This window comes from Triplophysa dalaica, chromosome 7 (genome assembly GCF_015846415.1).
Source record: "Triplophysa dalaica isolate WHDGS20190420 chromosome 7, ASM1584641v1, whole genome shotgun sequence".
Classification (NCBI taxonomy): domain Eukaryota; kingdom Metazoa; phylum Chordata; class Actinopteri; order Cypriniformes; family Nemacheilidae; genus Triplophysa; species Triplophysa dalaica.
The window spans coordinates 7,844,423-7,858,929 of NC_079548.1; the positions used below are offsets into that span (position 1 = coordinate 7,844,423).

Here is a 14,507-nt window from a genome sequence, read left to right on the forward strand (position 1 = left end):
CTGCGCCTCCTTTCTGTTGGTTGCGGAATAGCGTGATGCGTGGGGAGAATGAAGTGGGCGAGGGAGGATGTGTGTGTGTGTGTGTGTGTGTGCGCCTCCTTCTTTCACTGCATTTTCTCTATTAAATATGTTGTATACTATAAAATGAGATTAAATTGTCAACAATTTAAGATATTTAGATTCAGATTCGAGACAAACGTGTGTCTTTCAATGGTAAAATTTCATCAAAATGCCGTTTTAAAAACAATAAGTATTTTGGACTATTATTACTATGATAAAACTATTCTTTTTTATGAGTCTATTAATATTTACAGTATATCGATTATTAAGTGTTCCTGTAGCTCCAACGGTAATGTTTGCAATGCAAAGATTGGCTCGATTCTGAAGAAATGCATCTTGATCCAATGTATTGCTTGAATGCAATGCTGACATCATTTATTCCCTCCCAGCATTCAAAATTTGGGTATTTATGTTCTGTAGAACAACAAAGAAGATATTTTGAGAAATTTTGTAGTGGTTTTGTGTCCACAAAGAGGTCCAGTGTAATTTGGTTACATGCTTTCTTCGAAATATCTTCTTTTGTGTTCTGCAGAAAAAGTAATAGCCTACAGGTTAGGAATGACATGAGTGTGAGTGATGTTTTTTTTATTTTTGGGAGAACTATCTATTTAATAACTGCTTATTCTTTCTTATGATGCAATCATCCACCAATTTTAAATCTCTGCTTTCATCTAAATTCAGTCAAAGAGTTGTGTATGGTGATGAGGAAATCTTTGCATGGGTGTTGCATCCTACTCAAGGCTTGAAATATTGAGCCTACCGCAACCTGCATTCATTCAGGTAGCATCTCACTCAAATTATTTTTTTAATGCCTTTGACATTTTAAAAGTCTGTTCTCGGTAGTGGAAAGATTGCTTTAGCTTTATGTTGGGTTTATGTTTATGTGGTGCATCTGAACAATTCTTTTTAAGTGGTTCAGTATCTTGTTCTCCGGCGCATAATTATCACTTACATCAATGACGCATTTCCTTGGTGGTCTCATAGTCTATCTCTCTCTCACACACACACACACACACACACAATCCATAGTGGTTGTTTGCTCTCCTCTGCACACTCACCGGGTTGCCATGGATGCATCTGGCTGCTGCCTGCATGCCTCATTCTAGTCCACAGGTCATTGCATGCCTGGTCTTAAACATAAACACACGTTCATGCACGTCTGCATACATACATTCACTATGTCTTATACACATAAACAGCTTTGACCCGAGTCGTGTCTGTCCATTGAGCATGGAGCAGAGCATTTGAGTCTATTAAAATTTCAGGCAAAGGGGGAAACGGATCTGTCTCTCTTCCCAGCATGCAGCAGATAGCTTGCTCTTTTACGTCAAAGGCTCATTCATGTGAAGGTGGTGTGGAGCGATCGATGTGCACATGTTGACAGATAAGAAACGCAGCTAAAAATAAATAATCCAAACCAAACTCTCCACCACCGGAGGGACAAACGAATGAATTTTTGTTCTCTTCCTGGTACAACAGTCAGAAAAACAAAATAACAAGAGAATGAACAAAGAAGAGAAAGACTAAGGAAATGTCACAGAAACCAGTCCGCTCTGCAAGTGGCAACAGGTTTGATAAATCCAAAGGTTTGAAGGTTTTAGGTGTGAACTGATTTGATAAATACAGAAAGAAAGACTTTTGAAAAATCTTTAACGCCTTGTAACTTCCCATGGAATTCCTTGAGTCAGAATCTGATAACATAGTCCATTGGGTATAACGTTAATGGTACTTTGAGTATAAAAACATGCTATTACATTGAAGTCAAAACTTAACAGTGATCTAAAGGAATATTTAAACTGGGACTATACAACTCATCTAATCAATTTAAAATTCAATCCATTTTCTGGCTATATTGATCAGTTGAGTGGCACAGCGACAGAGAGCTTTACTGATTTCTAAAATGTACCATGTATGGCTGAATTGATAAAGATATGACTACACTTTAGTTGTCATCAACACTAATATGAAATATGACCTGGGAGATGCCAAATGTGGCTGTAAATTGTGTCAATTTTGCCAAACTAACCTGCAGGACGATGCTGAAATCAACCTCATGTCTCCACGGAGAGCTATCTCCAGTCTCAACAGTTATGACTCATCATTAGAGCATGAAATAAAAGCATGAAAACCTCAGCGGTCAGTCCTGCCGAAAGCATCTATGACGTCCTCACAACGCTTATGATCCAAGCATTGTTTAGCAGCCTCTCTCACTATAATAAAACACATTGACGTCGGTACCCTAATTCACAACCTGTTCCCATGATTTTATGCTTTACGTGCATACCCCCATAATGCAATGCAATTTATACAAAAACTAATGAATATGCACACATGTAAACTATATTGGTTATAGTTTCTAGCCAATTGTTGTTTTGGACCCATAAATGTCAAAATTAAAATATTTAAATAGACAGGAATCAAAATAATAAAAGTCTGCATGGACAGCTAAAGTGACATTGTTTTATTTATTTTGCCCCTACAGTATATGGGATAAATGTTGTGTATCGTACACTAAAGCAACGTGAATTTAAACAATACACCATAAAATCCCTACGCACCACGTACTGTAGGTCCATTAGTAGTATGTTGCACTTTTATGTTGGAATTAAAACAAGGAAGAAATTCTTTCAGCTCCAGTTGAGCCTGTTTTACATTTGCGATTTTGCATTTTATTTATAGAAGTTTCCTGTTTGCAGTCGTCTCACTCTCCTTTTCCCCCTCTCTGGTGTGCTCTTGGCTGGTGTTGGAGACTGACAGCCAAGCCAGCAGCAGTGTGGAGAGCCGGCCGTTGTCATGGAGACATGACACGTCGCCGTACAGCGGGCTAGCAGTTAGCATTAATGGCGTGCTTTGGAAGCAAATCAAAACATTGCATCGGCCTCTACCAGTTTCTTGGTATCTTTCTCTCTCTATCTCCCACTCTCTCTCTCTCTTTCTTTCACACAGAGCCCAGTTGCTCAGTGTGAGCGGTCCTGTGGGGTCATGACAGGAAAGGTAACGTTATCTATAGATAGACAATCTGCTACAACCTCTGTAAACATATGATGTAACTATGATTGATGACTTTTCCTAATGTCGCAGTATGATCCACAAACTCGAAAGCCGCTGTTACTGCATCTCTCCACCTGACAGGAAACACACGGAGGAGGATGTCGATCTGTGGCCCAAGAGGACACGAAAAATGAAAGAGAGAGGGAGATAGAGTGGTTCTATATTTGTAAGCGCAAAACAATGAATCAATTGTGAGTCATTGCTTTGTGAAGTCATCTTCAAAATGTCATCTCCCATCACTCATTCCCTTCCACCCCAAGCAGAAAGGCAGGAAGTGAAGGACAGTGAGGGTGGAATAGTGTTGAACATCGGGATTAGAGCGCTAAAGATAAAGACAGAGCGACACGTGCATATTGTGTCAACATCCGCATTAATATAGATGACGGCAGACGTTACTTGACCAGCACAAATCTGGAAAATTGGAGGAAATATTCATGAAAAGTTGAGCCTGTTATATCCACAGCTCATTGTGTCCCTCTTGTGGTTAATATTTGACAGAACCTGGTTCAGTTGATTCCCCCAATAAAGTGAATGCAGTTTTTTGTAATGCTCGAATCTTTGCGTTAAAGACCCAGGATATCAGGATTAAACAATATTTAAAAAACATTTAAAATGAATATGGGAGCTTGTACATGTTTAATTGAAAGACATTTAGCATGCTACAAAAAGGTTGATTTAATACGTAGGAATATCGTAACATCATGCATGTTATAGAATTATGATAATCATTAAGTAGGCCCTATGGTATATTTTAAATGACCATGGTATCACATGACATCACTCTACCATGGCACAACAACAGATTCTGAAGGCACAAATTAATGCTTTTTAATGAGATACACAACTGTAGACACAATCTATAGATGCGGGCAATTGATGTTAAATAGACATCAAATTGATGTGAAACATAGTAATAAAAGAATTGGTCAAAAATGTAAGTCAAATCGATGTCAAAACTTGACATCAAATTTAGGTCAAGTTTTGACGTTAATTTAATTTGATTTGCATTTTCTTTTACACATTGATGTCCTATTGTAGACCACAAAAATAATGACACAACAGTCTTAATGTAAGACATGTTTTATTAAATCCAATCAGCTACAATTCAAGAAATTATTCAAGGATTCTTTATTGATTAGTGGTTTAAGAACATTAAAATCAAAGATTAACATTTAAATCAATCTATAAACGTGAAGTGATCTGGAAACACCCATCACATGACAAAATTATACATATTACAGATTTTGATATTATATGAATGCTCTCAAGTCCTTTCCATAGCAAATATTTAATCAGGTAAATAAATCTGAGAATTTTCACACTATGTAGTACTTTTCAGTTTTAAGGAATACTATAACAGGTTGTCTAAATTATTCAATAATGATATTTTGAACCGAATGAATTAATAAATACAATACATACACAAACATACAAATCAAAACACAAAACAGACCAATCAATGGAAAAAAAAAACAATAATTGAACTAACATGTATTTATAATATATATAATATATATAAACACATACGTAAATGTTTTCTCTATCATTAAAAATCACAAAATTTGAGGAAAACAAGAAAGGTATAAATAGGTCACCTTTTTATAACTAAGATTTTTGTTTGGGATAATAATCCGATGATTAAACCAACCTTAATCGCCCGTGCGTCGCCAGGGCAACAGATCATGCAGCAGTGGTTGCATCCCCCTATTCTCTGCGTCATAACGACGACTCCGCCCTCCTTCCAATAAACTGCCAATAAAGAGGGTATGGGATCGTGCCCAGACTCTGCCCGTCAACCTCCAAGTGCGTCACAGCATAAGCTTCACCCATAATATAAGAAGTTGGTTTGTAAAACATCAGACGGCGCGTGGATCCTGAGTACACGTCATCATCCATCGGTCGAGAACGGTATAGCGATTCTATCAGGTGCGCCCAGATGATTTGAAAAGGATGGGTTTGTCAAAGTAGGTAAAATATACTCTTAAGTACAAAATAATTACGCCCTTTTCTCTGGCTGCCCTGCTCTGCTCTGGAATAAACTGCACAGGTGAGTTTATTCATTCTGCTACAGCACCTATAGTGTCAAACGTTATTTTAAAACGTATAATTTTAGGATCATGGTTTGCGTTTTTAAGAGTCTTTCATATCTATTATTCCCAAAGTTTTAGTTGATAGCTTGTAATTACCACGAGGTTAGCTGTTCTATTCATTAGACTGTAAAACATGTCCAGATTGGTGTTTACGTGCTTTTTAATTTTTGTTTTTATCCTCATGCACTGAGTTAACAGATTGTTTTTACACCAGTAAAAATATGCTGTCATGAGGCTGGCAAAGAGCACATGACGTTTACACACAACGACTGAATAATTTCTGCATGCGTTTACTAAAACAACTCGTGATTATCAAGCACTGGAACTTTTTAAGACTTGTATGTGATTCACAATATATATTTCACAGTATATGTTGAATCTATTTTTGATTCAATGATAATTTATTATTATAATATTTTCATTATTAATGTAAATGCATTACATCAAATCTAATATTCATTCATTTTTAGTTTTAGGTAAATTATTCACATATTTTGCACTGATTTTTGCTTGTAATGCAATGATCAAAAAATGACTAAAACAAATCTACAGCGACAGGTACAAAGTAAGAACCTGCCATAAGAATGCCACCCGCACCGTCTTTGTGTTTGACTATCAAATATTTAACTTTCCAAGAGGTGGAGTCATATATATACCCGTCCTCTAAAGGTTTTTATGTATTTCTGCTATTTTACTGAGGCCATGGAGAGAATCCCTTTGAGTATGGGCAGCCTGCGGGCGCTGCCGTGGTACGTTGGGGCTTCACAGGTGCTCGGGATGGCATGTGTGGTGATCACAGGTGTGTGGATGGGACATTATCATGGAGGTTACGCTTGGGACGGCTCAGCACAAGAGTTTAATGTCCATCCTCTCTGCATGGTCCTCGGCTTGGTCTTCCTCTATGGAGATGGTAAGCAGTAGTGTTAATATATTTTTAGTTCTTATGACTATGATAAATGGTTTTTCATGTGTAGACGGTTTCAAAGCAACAACATAAACAAACGTTACTGCGCATGCACGCTTTTGTGGTCCAATTTTAACTACTGGCACACAGATTATGTCTGAAAACAATCAAAAGTATTGACAAGTAAGTTACACAAAGCATTCTACAAATTGTTTATTAAATAAAATGTACATACAGAACAATAAAATTCAACACATTGTTAATAATAAAGTCCCGTTGAACGAGCAGTTTCTTATGCCAATCTCATTTTAATCTTCAGTAACTATAGGCTCGGTTTCACAGACAAGGTTTAAGGCTAGACCCTGGAACAAAATCACAATACATTATCGCATTGATTAACTATAAGTTTGTGTTGCAAATTGTTATGCACGATTGCCAGCAAAACACAGACATATGACTTAGTGTCACTTACCGCGTGCGGTTTATGTCTTTAAGGCATCTTTTAGTGGTGGGACCGCTCCATCTATCAGTTTCAAACGATCTGCAAATCCAGCGTAACATCCACCGTTTATATAACATCCATCACTGAAATGCCTTGAACAAACAAATACAACCTCCACTTCTCTCAATATCGCAAGAGGAACGAGCTGCAGCTGCAGGCCCACTGAGCAGCCAATCTTGACACAGCGCAGCCAATCTCGATGGTAGGGCGGGTCTCTATCGCTCGAAGAAAACTTGTTACGAAACAGATTTTCATGTTCGAACAAAACCTATACGAACCTTAGGCGAGTATATAAGGCACAGAAATACTACGTCATGCGTCCAACTCGTACGTATAAGCACGTATAAGTGGGAATGCATGAAACACCATTAAATCACCCCTTTAATTCGTTTATATGTAAAATATGAATATAATGTATATTACTGTAATATAAATTGATAAAAATAGCTATATTATTTGCCACTAGCCAGAACGATAAACAAACCCAGACTGGAAGTTAACTTCGGGCCAGGTGTGTGCATCCGATGATAGCTTAAAATAAAAATAGCGTAAACTGGTGGTCTATAGCGTAAACTGCAGCTCTTAGAGACCAAGAGATTTGTCATCTAATAGGAGGTCTGTGTATTTTCTGCCCTAAGGGTGTGTGCGTGACCCATGTCACGTATCAAGCCCTCAAAACAGGCACACTAGACTGAACAGGACAGATTTTAATGACATAAAAATCTATTTTGCTGTCTTTTTTGTGTTTGTGTGTCTGTAGATATTGGGTTTTTAAACAGAAATCAGATCCAGAGATGCTGTAGTAGTATTGTGTGTTTTGTCATATATCTGTAGGTTTGCAGTCCTAATCATCCATTTATTTGTTACATTTCCCAGATTGTCCATCATTAATGGTTAAACGTGGTCAATACATGTTTTTCCATCTGGCTGTTAAATGAAACCTCAACAGAGACAGATACTGATTCAGTGGCTAATATCTTTAACTGTGGTCCTCATTCAAAGCTATCGCCATGGCAATTCGATTAGGACCATATACCTGAAAGGTCATTGGCCTATTGGGTTTAACTGTCCAAACCAGCGCCGGGTAAAAACAGCCTCAAGGGATCTGTGTGCTTTTAGAAAGGCCAGATGGACTGCCAAGATACTTGCATCCCTGCGTTTCAATTGTACTGGGAGTAAATGTTAAGAGATAAAATAAAGATGCTTTCCACGAGTGTTGAGACTGACATAAAGCGTGCAAGGAAAAGATGCAAAACAAACAGTATGTTCATTTTAATCTTTGGTGATATTTATCATTTGCTTCATTCTCTGCTGCAGCTGTTCTGGTTTATCGTGTCTTCAGAAATGAGAGTAAACGCTCTGTGAAGATTCTTCACGCTCTTCTGCACATGATGGCCCTCATCATCAGTATTGTGGGTAAGTCTGTGTGCATGTCAACTGGTGCATGTAAAGATTTTTGTGCAAATTGGTCGGTAGTGACGTCAGGTTGTTTTTGGAAGTTTAACGGTAAAGCTGAGCCACAGTCACTTCCCTTCTCTATATGAGCTTTACTATGAGCTATTTAAACCATAATGTACAAGGATACATAAATACATTATAAGGTGCAAAAGTCTAGTTCCAGTTGAGATCATTATTATTCATTTTAACAATTATGTATTTGACAAAGATAATGTTATCATATTGTATTTATCAATGCTACGAGATGCCATGTGTCTCCCTCTGCAGGTCTAGTGGCTGTATTTGACTTCCATGCGAAGGCGAAGATTTCTAACATGTACTCGCTACACAGCTGGTGTGGCATGCTGACCTTCGTTCTGTTTATACTACAAGTAAACGTCTTCTTTACCTGTGCTCAGAAATAGCTTTTAAACGCCCTTCTTCTTTTTGTTTAATTTACCGAGCTGTTGGTAAGCACTTTAGTAAATCTCCTATTGATGGTCACATTCATTACACCAGAACATTAACAAGAAATTTGTCTTGGGTGTTTGCAGAAGATTTTATAGACAAAACAAAACCAGCTTTTATTGACTTTAATTGGATTAAACATGATAAAAGAGGAACATTTTGTGGCTGTCTCTGTGGCTTTTAAAATGAAAAAAAATTTGTATATAGAGTTAAAAACCTTTATGTTTCGACATGATCATGATCTTGAAGCAGTTTTATTGGACTATGGAGCAGGTCAACTTATCTTCTCATTATCTTCTTAGTGGTTCCTGGGTTTGGGCTTGTTCCTGTTCCCCTGGGCATCTGCTCAGTTGAGGAGCTGGTATCTCCCCCTGCATGTCTTTTTTGGTCTCTTGCTGCTGGCCATGTCTATAGGAACCTGTCTGTTGGGCATCACAGAGAAACTGCTCTTCAATATCATGTGAGTGTCATTCAACAAAGGAAAAGTTACTTATATAGTTGATCTTGAAGGGTGCTAGTTGGTAATATTCACATCACTATTTGAGCAGCATCATAAGATTTTTAGCATTACAATATGCCTCTGAAGTCACTTCCAGATGAGGTAAGAATGTTGAAGAGAAGAAATGAGTCACCCTGTGAACTAGTCACTGTGGAAAGAATTTTCCAATTAATTTTAATGAATATTTAGCTTCCATTTTGTCGCTCACAGTTGCATCATTCCTTCTGTACTACATTATGTAAATTAGAATTCTTTGCAATTTCATTTGGTGGAATTTCAAGCGTCATCTCTGTTTTTGATGATCATGTCATTTTGGCAGGTCGACCTACTCGGAGTTTGCGGCAGAGGGGGTTTTAGCAAACACCTTAGGCTTGTTGCTGGTGTGCTTTGGGGTAGTGGTGGGTTACGTGGCGACGAGAGAGGATTTCAGACGACCACCAAATCCAGAGGAAGAAGCTCTGTCTGTGCACTTTAAGACACTGTCAGAAGGAGAAATCCCCAGCTCGCCTTAATTTTATAACATAACCACTGCCTTTGTGCTCTAAAATGGCCTTCCTACCGTTGTCCTTATAAACCAGTATGCCAGTTTTTCTGTTTAAATTCTACCTTCCCATTTGTATTAACTGTTGTATTTATCAGTGTTATTGAGTGAAGAGGAAGAAAGTTGTAAAATTCTTTGTATTGGACATCTTCTTGTGCTATAGCCTAGAAGACATTTATAGTAGGATTAAGCCACAACCTACTTATTTTTTTTCTGCTGTGACACCGTGTACGAAAAGTACAAGGACACGGCGTGACAAAAGACATTAGAATGCATTAGAATCCATTAGAATTTTACATTTTGTCCACACCTTATGCACCACGTCCGGTGTAGACACAGTGTAAATATTTACAATTAGACTAACATAAATATATAATACTCTTGCTGAACGAGTTCAAACTGTGCAAAGCCAGACCAAGCTGACATTAAAGAAATGTTTGTGTTTTCTATTTTGATAATTTTTTTCCTTAAAATGTATACGATTATTTAGAATATCAGAAAAAATTTCTTGTGCCTTAGTTACTTTTTCTTACAAGATAGTACTGAATAAATCCCCCCAAAATGGCTATATATGAGAAATAAAATATAAAATGCATACAGAATACTATAATTGACAGTCAGATAGTTTAGAATGGAAGGAAATGCAATTATTTTGACTTCCCATTTTATAATTTTATCCAGAGAATATCCATGATAAATATTTTTTAGCTCTGCCAAGTTAACTTACAACCTTCTTAAAATAAAACTGCAGATTGTACTTTGCATATTTGAAATGGCAAGTCAAGGTCCTACATGTGATCACAAAATAAAGTATTGGCAGTCTTAACTGTAATGAAAAGCAAGCAGTTCAGTGCTTAAGAGAAGAGTGATATTGACTGTTAAATGAGATTCTATGGAGACTGTCACTGTAATCTTGTCTTTCCAGCTGAATGAGTTTGCATTTGTTTTGCATGTTTGTTTGTACTGTGTATTTGTCTATTGCATGTATCATAATGCGCATATGTGACTGCAATGTACTTAACAGCAGTAAGTGTTTGTATGTATTTGTAATGCAGGCTCAATTCATTCAGTTGCGATTAATGTACAGCAGGTCTTACATTTTGTCGACTGCAATAAATAGATTCACTCGGTTTTATCTTTGAAGTATTATTCATTTTTAAATAACGTCATTATCTCCCCTCATACATACATATGATTGTACAGTTTACAATCGCGAAACCGGATAAAAATTTCTCATTCACGTTTCGTATTTTCCTTCCCGGCGAAACATCACATCTCACATTTACAAACAATTTACAGAGAATCCTCCTTCGCAAGGCCAGTTTCAAACAAAATAAAATAAAATAAAAATGCAAAACCCAAACTTGATCTATATTTTTTTCTTATAAGGGAAAAAATGAAATATATTGTGCCACAGTCTTTTCCCTTAATGTATGTTCACACACAAAACCACACACATACACCCATGTTTGTAATAGCAGAGAGCATGCTTTCTAGTTAAGCACATATGTACAGCCATTTACATGTTTGTCATACAAAAAGAAAACCAAGTTAAATACAAACACTGTTGTACAGTAAAGCAGTATTCCAGGTCAACCTGCACCTCTTTTTTCTTAAAGAGAAAGTAATTCAAACACTGCAAAATAAACTGCTCTTTTTTACAGCAGTTGAAAAAAAACTTGTATGGTGAAGCCATATTCAGTGAATTCATCTTGCTGTCTTCATCCCATTAAATACGGCCATAAAAAAGTACCTGGCCTTTGTAAGTTCAATGGTTATTTAACGGAGGTTTTGAAATCATGTATTTGAAGTACTCACAGTTTTAAACAAAACGGAAAATTTCCTGAAGGCCAACAGCTTTGCAATGTAATGCGTTTCAGTGCACAGAGAAACTCTTAATACTTGAGATGAATGTGGCTTTAAAATAAAAAGACGTTTTCAACACACCATGAGAAATGTTTCTTTGGAAAAGTTTCCGGTTTTATGGTGTGACAAGTGATCCATAAAGAGCAGGTAAGTTAGAGGTTCACCACCTGAATGCTACCTTCAACCATCACTAATGTTTATTTGCACTGCGCAAAAAGTAGTGATCCATTATAACCTGTTGACAAAAACTTAAATATTTCACATTGCTGACTGTGCGTCAACTTAACGAAAGGCAAACCAAAAACACAACTGCATTGAGATTTATACATACATTTGTACAAACATAACTTAAAATGATAAATATCACTTTTTTGCTTTAGCAATATGGATCTGGAATATTTTAGGTACATCTTTAGCTCTTGACCCAACAGGAGAGGGGTTATTATGAGTCTGAGCGGGGACCCTGCGGGGACACTGTTTTGGGGTCCCGGGGCCAAGCGCAAGGCTTCTAAATGTGTCCAGGGTTGGTTCCTGGCGGTCACCTTTTCATGAAGGTACAGAGAAGTATGCGGTTGGTGTACAGCAGTTACACAGGTCTACTAGATTTCCAAAGGGTCTTAATTTTGTGTGTCCAGATCCGCTTTTTTGTATTCCCTTAATTTCAGTGGAATTACCTCTGACAAGTCATCGTCGAGACACGGAGACATAAAATCTGAGTTTGTACATGTTGGATATCGCTCAACAAGTCTTAATAAATCTCTCACACTGACTGAATCTTTACACATTGGACTCCACAAAGGGTCTCTTTGGTTTGATGGGTGAGGTTGGGCCTTGCCTTTCACTACGAGAAATTTGCCTAAACTCGTTGTCTTGGTACGCCTGGGAGACTGGGAGAGTCCGTGCCACTTTCACATCAGGGTACGTGGGAACCTGGCTAATTCGGCCCATAGCATCCGTCCGGTCCCGTGTTATACCTGGAGGGTTGACATAGAAATCATCATCCATGAGGTGGCCGTTGTGAGCATTGTTGGTGCGGTTGTAATACGCGATATGGCTGAGGGGTGCCGCCTGCTGCCCGTACCCTATGTTACTTGGGGAAGTGGCTGGACTGTTCACCACCGTATCCAGAGAAGAAACAGTCCAGGGTCGTGAAGCTGAGGAGGAGGATGCAAGCGAAGGCTGCTGTGGAAGGAACTGTTGAGTCCGTGCCGTTTTGTCGATGATACCCATGAATGGCGTGGCACGAGAGCGAAGAGCCTCACCTGGGTACGTCCCGCCCACCACCCGGAATTCAGTGCCTTGTGGGGGTGACATGGGTGAAAGGTCATCGTGGTAGCTGCCTTCGTAGGAAATCGTTAGCGGGATCTCCATTTGCTGTGTTGATGCTCTGAAACTCTGGGGTAGATTTGCAGCGGAACCGGCCCCTAAACTGTTGCCTGATGGTGAGAAGCGCAAACCCGTACTGTGGGAATGAATAAGTGGACGTGGGGCTGAAGGATGCTGTTTGGGTTCAGAGGTATTGGCACTGACTGGACGTCTTTGTGCATGAGTGTTCTCGGGTGAACCCATTGTCACCTGTCGCTCCATCTCATGGGGCGAGACGGGATAGTAGGCGGTCGATTGACTGCGACTGATCTGCGGCACCTGATTGTAGCGGACACCTCCAGGACTGGGTCTGTATGCGGAGGAGGGCCTCTGAGGAAGCTCGTCTTCCATGATGCCAGGGTCCATGCTCATGGCACGCTGGTACAAGGCTCCTGCGCTCAGTATGCCTTGAGGTTGAAGCGACGTAGAGTATCCTCCATCCCCAAGTTCATCCATGTCTCCCGGGCAGCGGGCACTCATGGAGTGAGCGATCTGACTGTAGGCGCTGCTGCCCAATACGGCACTGGAGTGTACGGCGCTGCTGGGCTGGTTGGTGCGAATGATCTGTGCCTTGGCTGGCTGCAACCACTGGCCCTGTTGTGACTGATGGGAAGTCTGTTGGGGAACCTGAAAAGAACGTTGGCTGCTCATCTTGGAGAGAGGGGACTTGGGTCGACCAGACAGCTGGTCCGGTTGGTATCGCCCAACAGAAGCAGACTGGGGACGGTACATGGCAACTCCTTCAGAAGTAGGGCTGGCACGGTACTGTGGTCCGAGTCGTAAAGGTGAAGGTGGTGGGCTGAAGTGGTAGGAGGCTTGATGGGGTGGACTGGGCCTATAGTGAGAGACCTGGTGCGTCGGAGAGAGTGATGGAGAGGTGGATTGGTAGCCTTGTCGGGTAGGAGATGAAATTGAAGGTGGGCTGGGTCGAAGGTCGAAGGCTTGAGCCAGGTAGGGGGACTCATGATGGCTGGGGGATGGGGGCATGTTTTGAATGACTGGAAGCCCAGATGGAGTAGCGTGGGTCTCGGAAGGAACACATAGCGGTAGGCCATCCATATCCCTCTCGAGATAATCGTCTTCCTCAAACAGATCCTGGACGGGCTCCATGTCTGAAAAACGGGGCTCTATTGATGGAAGCGGGACCATGGGTGGGCCTTGATTGTTGGGAGGGGAAGGGGGCTGATCCAGCTCCTGTTGCTGCGCATCTTGATGACACTCTTCTTCAACACGCTGCAGCAGACGCTGGATCTCCCGGTTGTTGGGACACAGACACATGGCTTCACTCAGGTCCTCCAGTGCTTCGTGGAATTGCCTGGAAAGAGACAGACAGAGAATGAGAAACAGCAGGGAGTGAGAGAAAGTAAGAAACATCTTGTATTCTATTATAAAGCGACCAAAGGTGTACATTTTATATCTGTGTTTGTTGGGTAACAAACCCACAACCTTTACAATGCTTTGGGAACATTATGCGTGTTATGTTTGAGCATTTGTTCTTTTAAACAGGGAATGTCATCCCTCCTAGATGTCCAAAGTATCAACTGAGCCCGGAACATTCCTTTAATCAACCAATCAAAAGCGTAGACCCAAAAAACAGATCTTCCAAAACAAAACATGCAGATTAAAGTACATTGTGGGAAAAAAAGAATAAAATATGAATGATGGGCATTCTGAGGAAAAGGAATCTGATCGGTCAACATAACATGAAGTATGAAGAAGAAATC

The 14,507-nt window shown here is 39.6% G+C and overlaps 2 protein-coding genes and 1 long non-coding RNA gene across 8 annotated transcripts in view; 2 read left to right on the forward strand and 1 right to left on the reverse strand.

Annotated features, from left to right (window-relative positions):
• The first annotated feature begins 2,675 nt into the window (after positions 1-2,675).
• On the forward strand, positions 2,676-3,658 carry LOC130426775 (uncharacterized). Its single transcript, XR_008907224.1, has 2 exons — positions 2,676-3,054; positions 3,142-3,658. It is a non-coding gene; the product is annotated as an uncharacterized LOC130426775 (long non-coding RNA).
• A 1,225-nt stretch (positions 3,659-4,883) lies between these two features.
• On the forward strand, positions 4,884-9,543 carry LOC130425895 (transmembrane ascorbate-dependent reductase CYB561). 4 transcript variants are annotated; one of them, XM_056752324.1, is made up of 6 exons: positions 4,884-5,158; positions 5,901-6,111; positions 7,925-8,023; positions 8,333-8,436; positions 8,815-8,972; positions 9,331-9,543. In XM_056752324.1, exons 2-6 carry the CDS (start codon positions 5,904-5,906, stop codon positions 9,521-9,523), a joined length of 762 nt encoding a protein of 253 aa, XP_056608302.1. In that variant the 5' UTR covers positions 4,884-5,158; positions 5,901-5,903; the 3' UTR covers positions 9,524-9,543. The 4 variants fall into 4 exon arrangements, with proteins under 4 accessions (XP_056608302.1, XP_056608300.1, XP_056608303.1 ...); XM_056752325.1 differs by having other exon boundaries at positions 4,888-5,037; XM_056752323.1 differs by having other exon boundaries at positions 4,897-5,037; positions 5,159-6,111.
• Positions 9,544-12,182: 2,639 nt separating this feature from the next.
• tanc2a (tetratricopeptide repeat, ankyrin repeat and coiled-coil containing 2a) overlaps positions 12,183-14,507 on the reverse strand; it is a 114,419-nt gene continuing 112,094 nt past the window's right edge. For all 3 annotated transcript variants that reach the window (XM_056752319.1, XM_056752320.1, XM_056752321.1), the window contains one exon: positions 12,183-14,098. In XM_056752319.1, the coding sequence (XP_056608297.1) occupies positions 12,196-14,098 (1,903 nt within the window). In that variant the 3' untranslated portion in view covers positions 12,183-12,195. The remainder of the gene's footprint in view (positions 14,099-14,507) is intronic.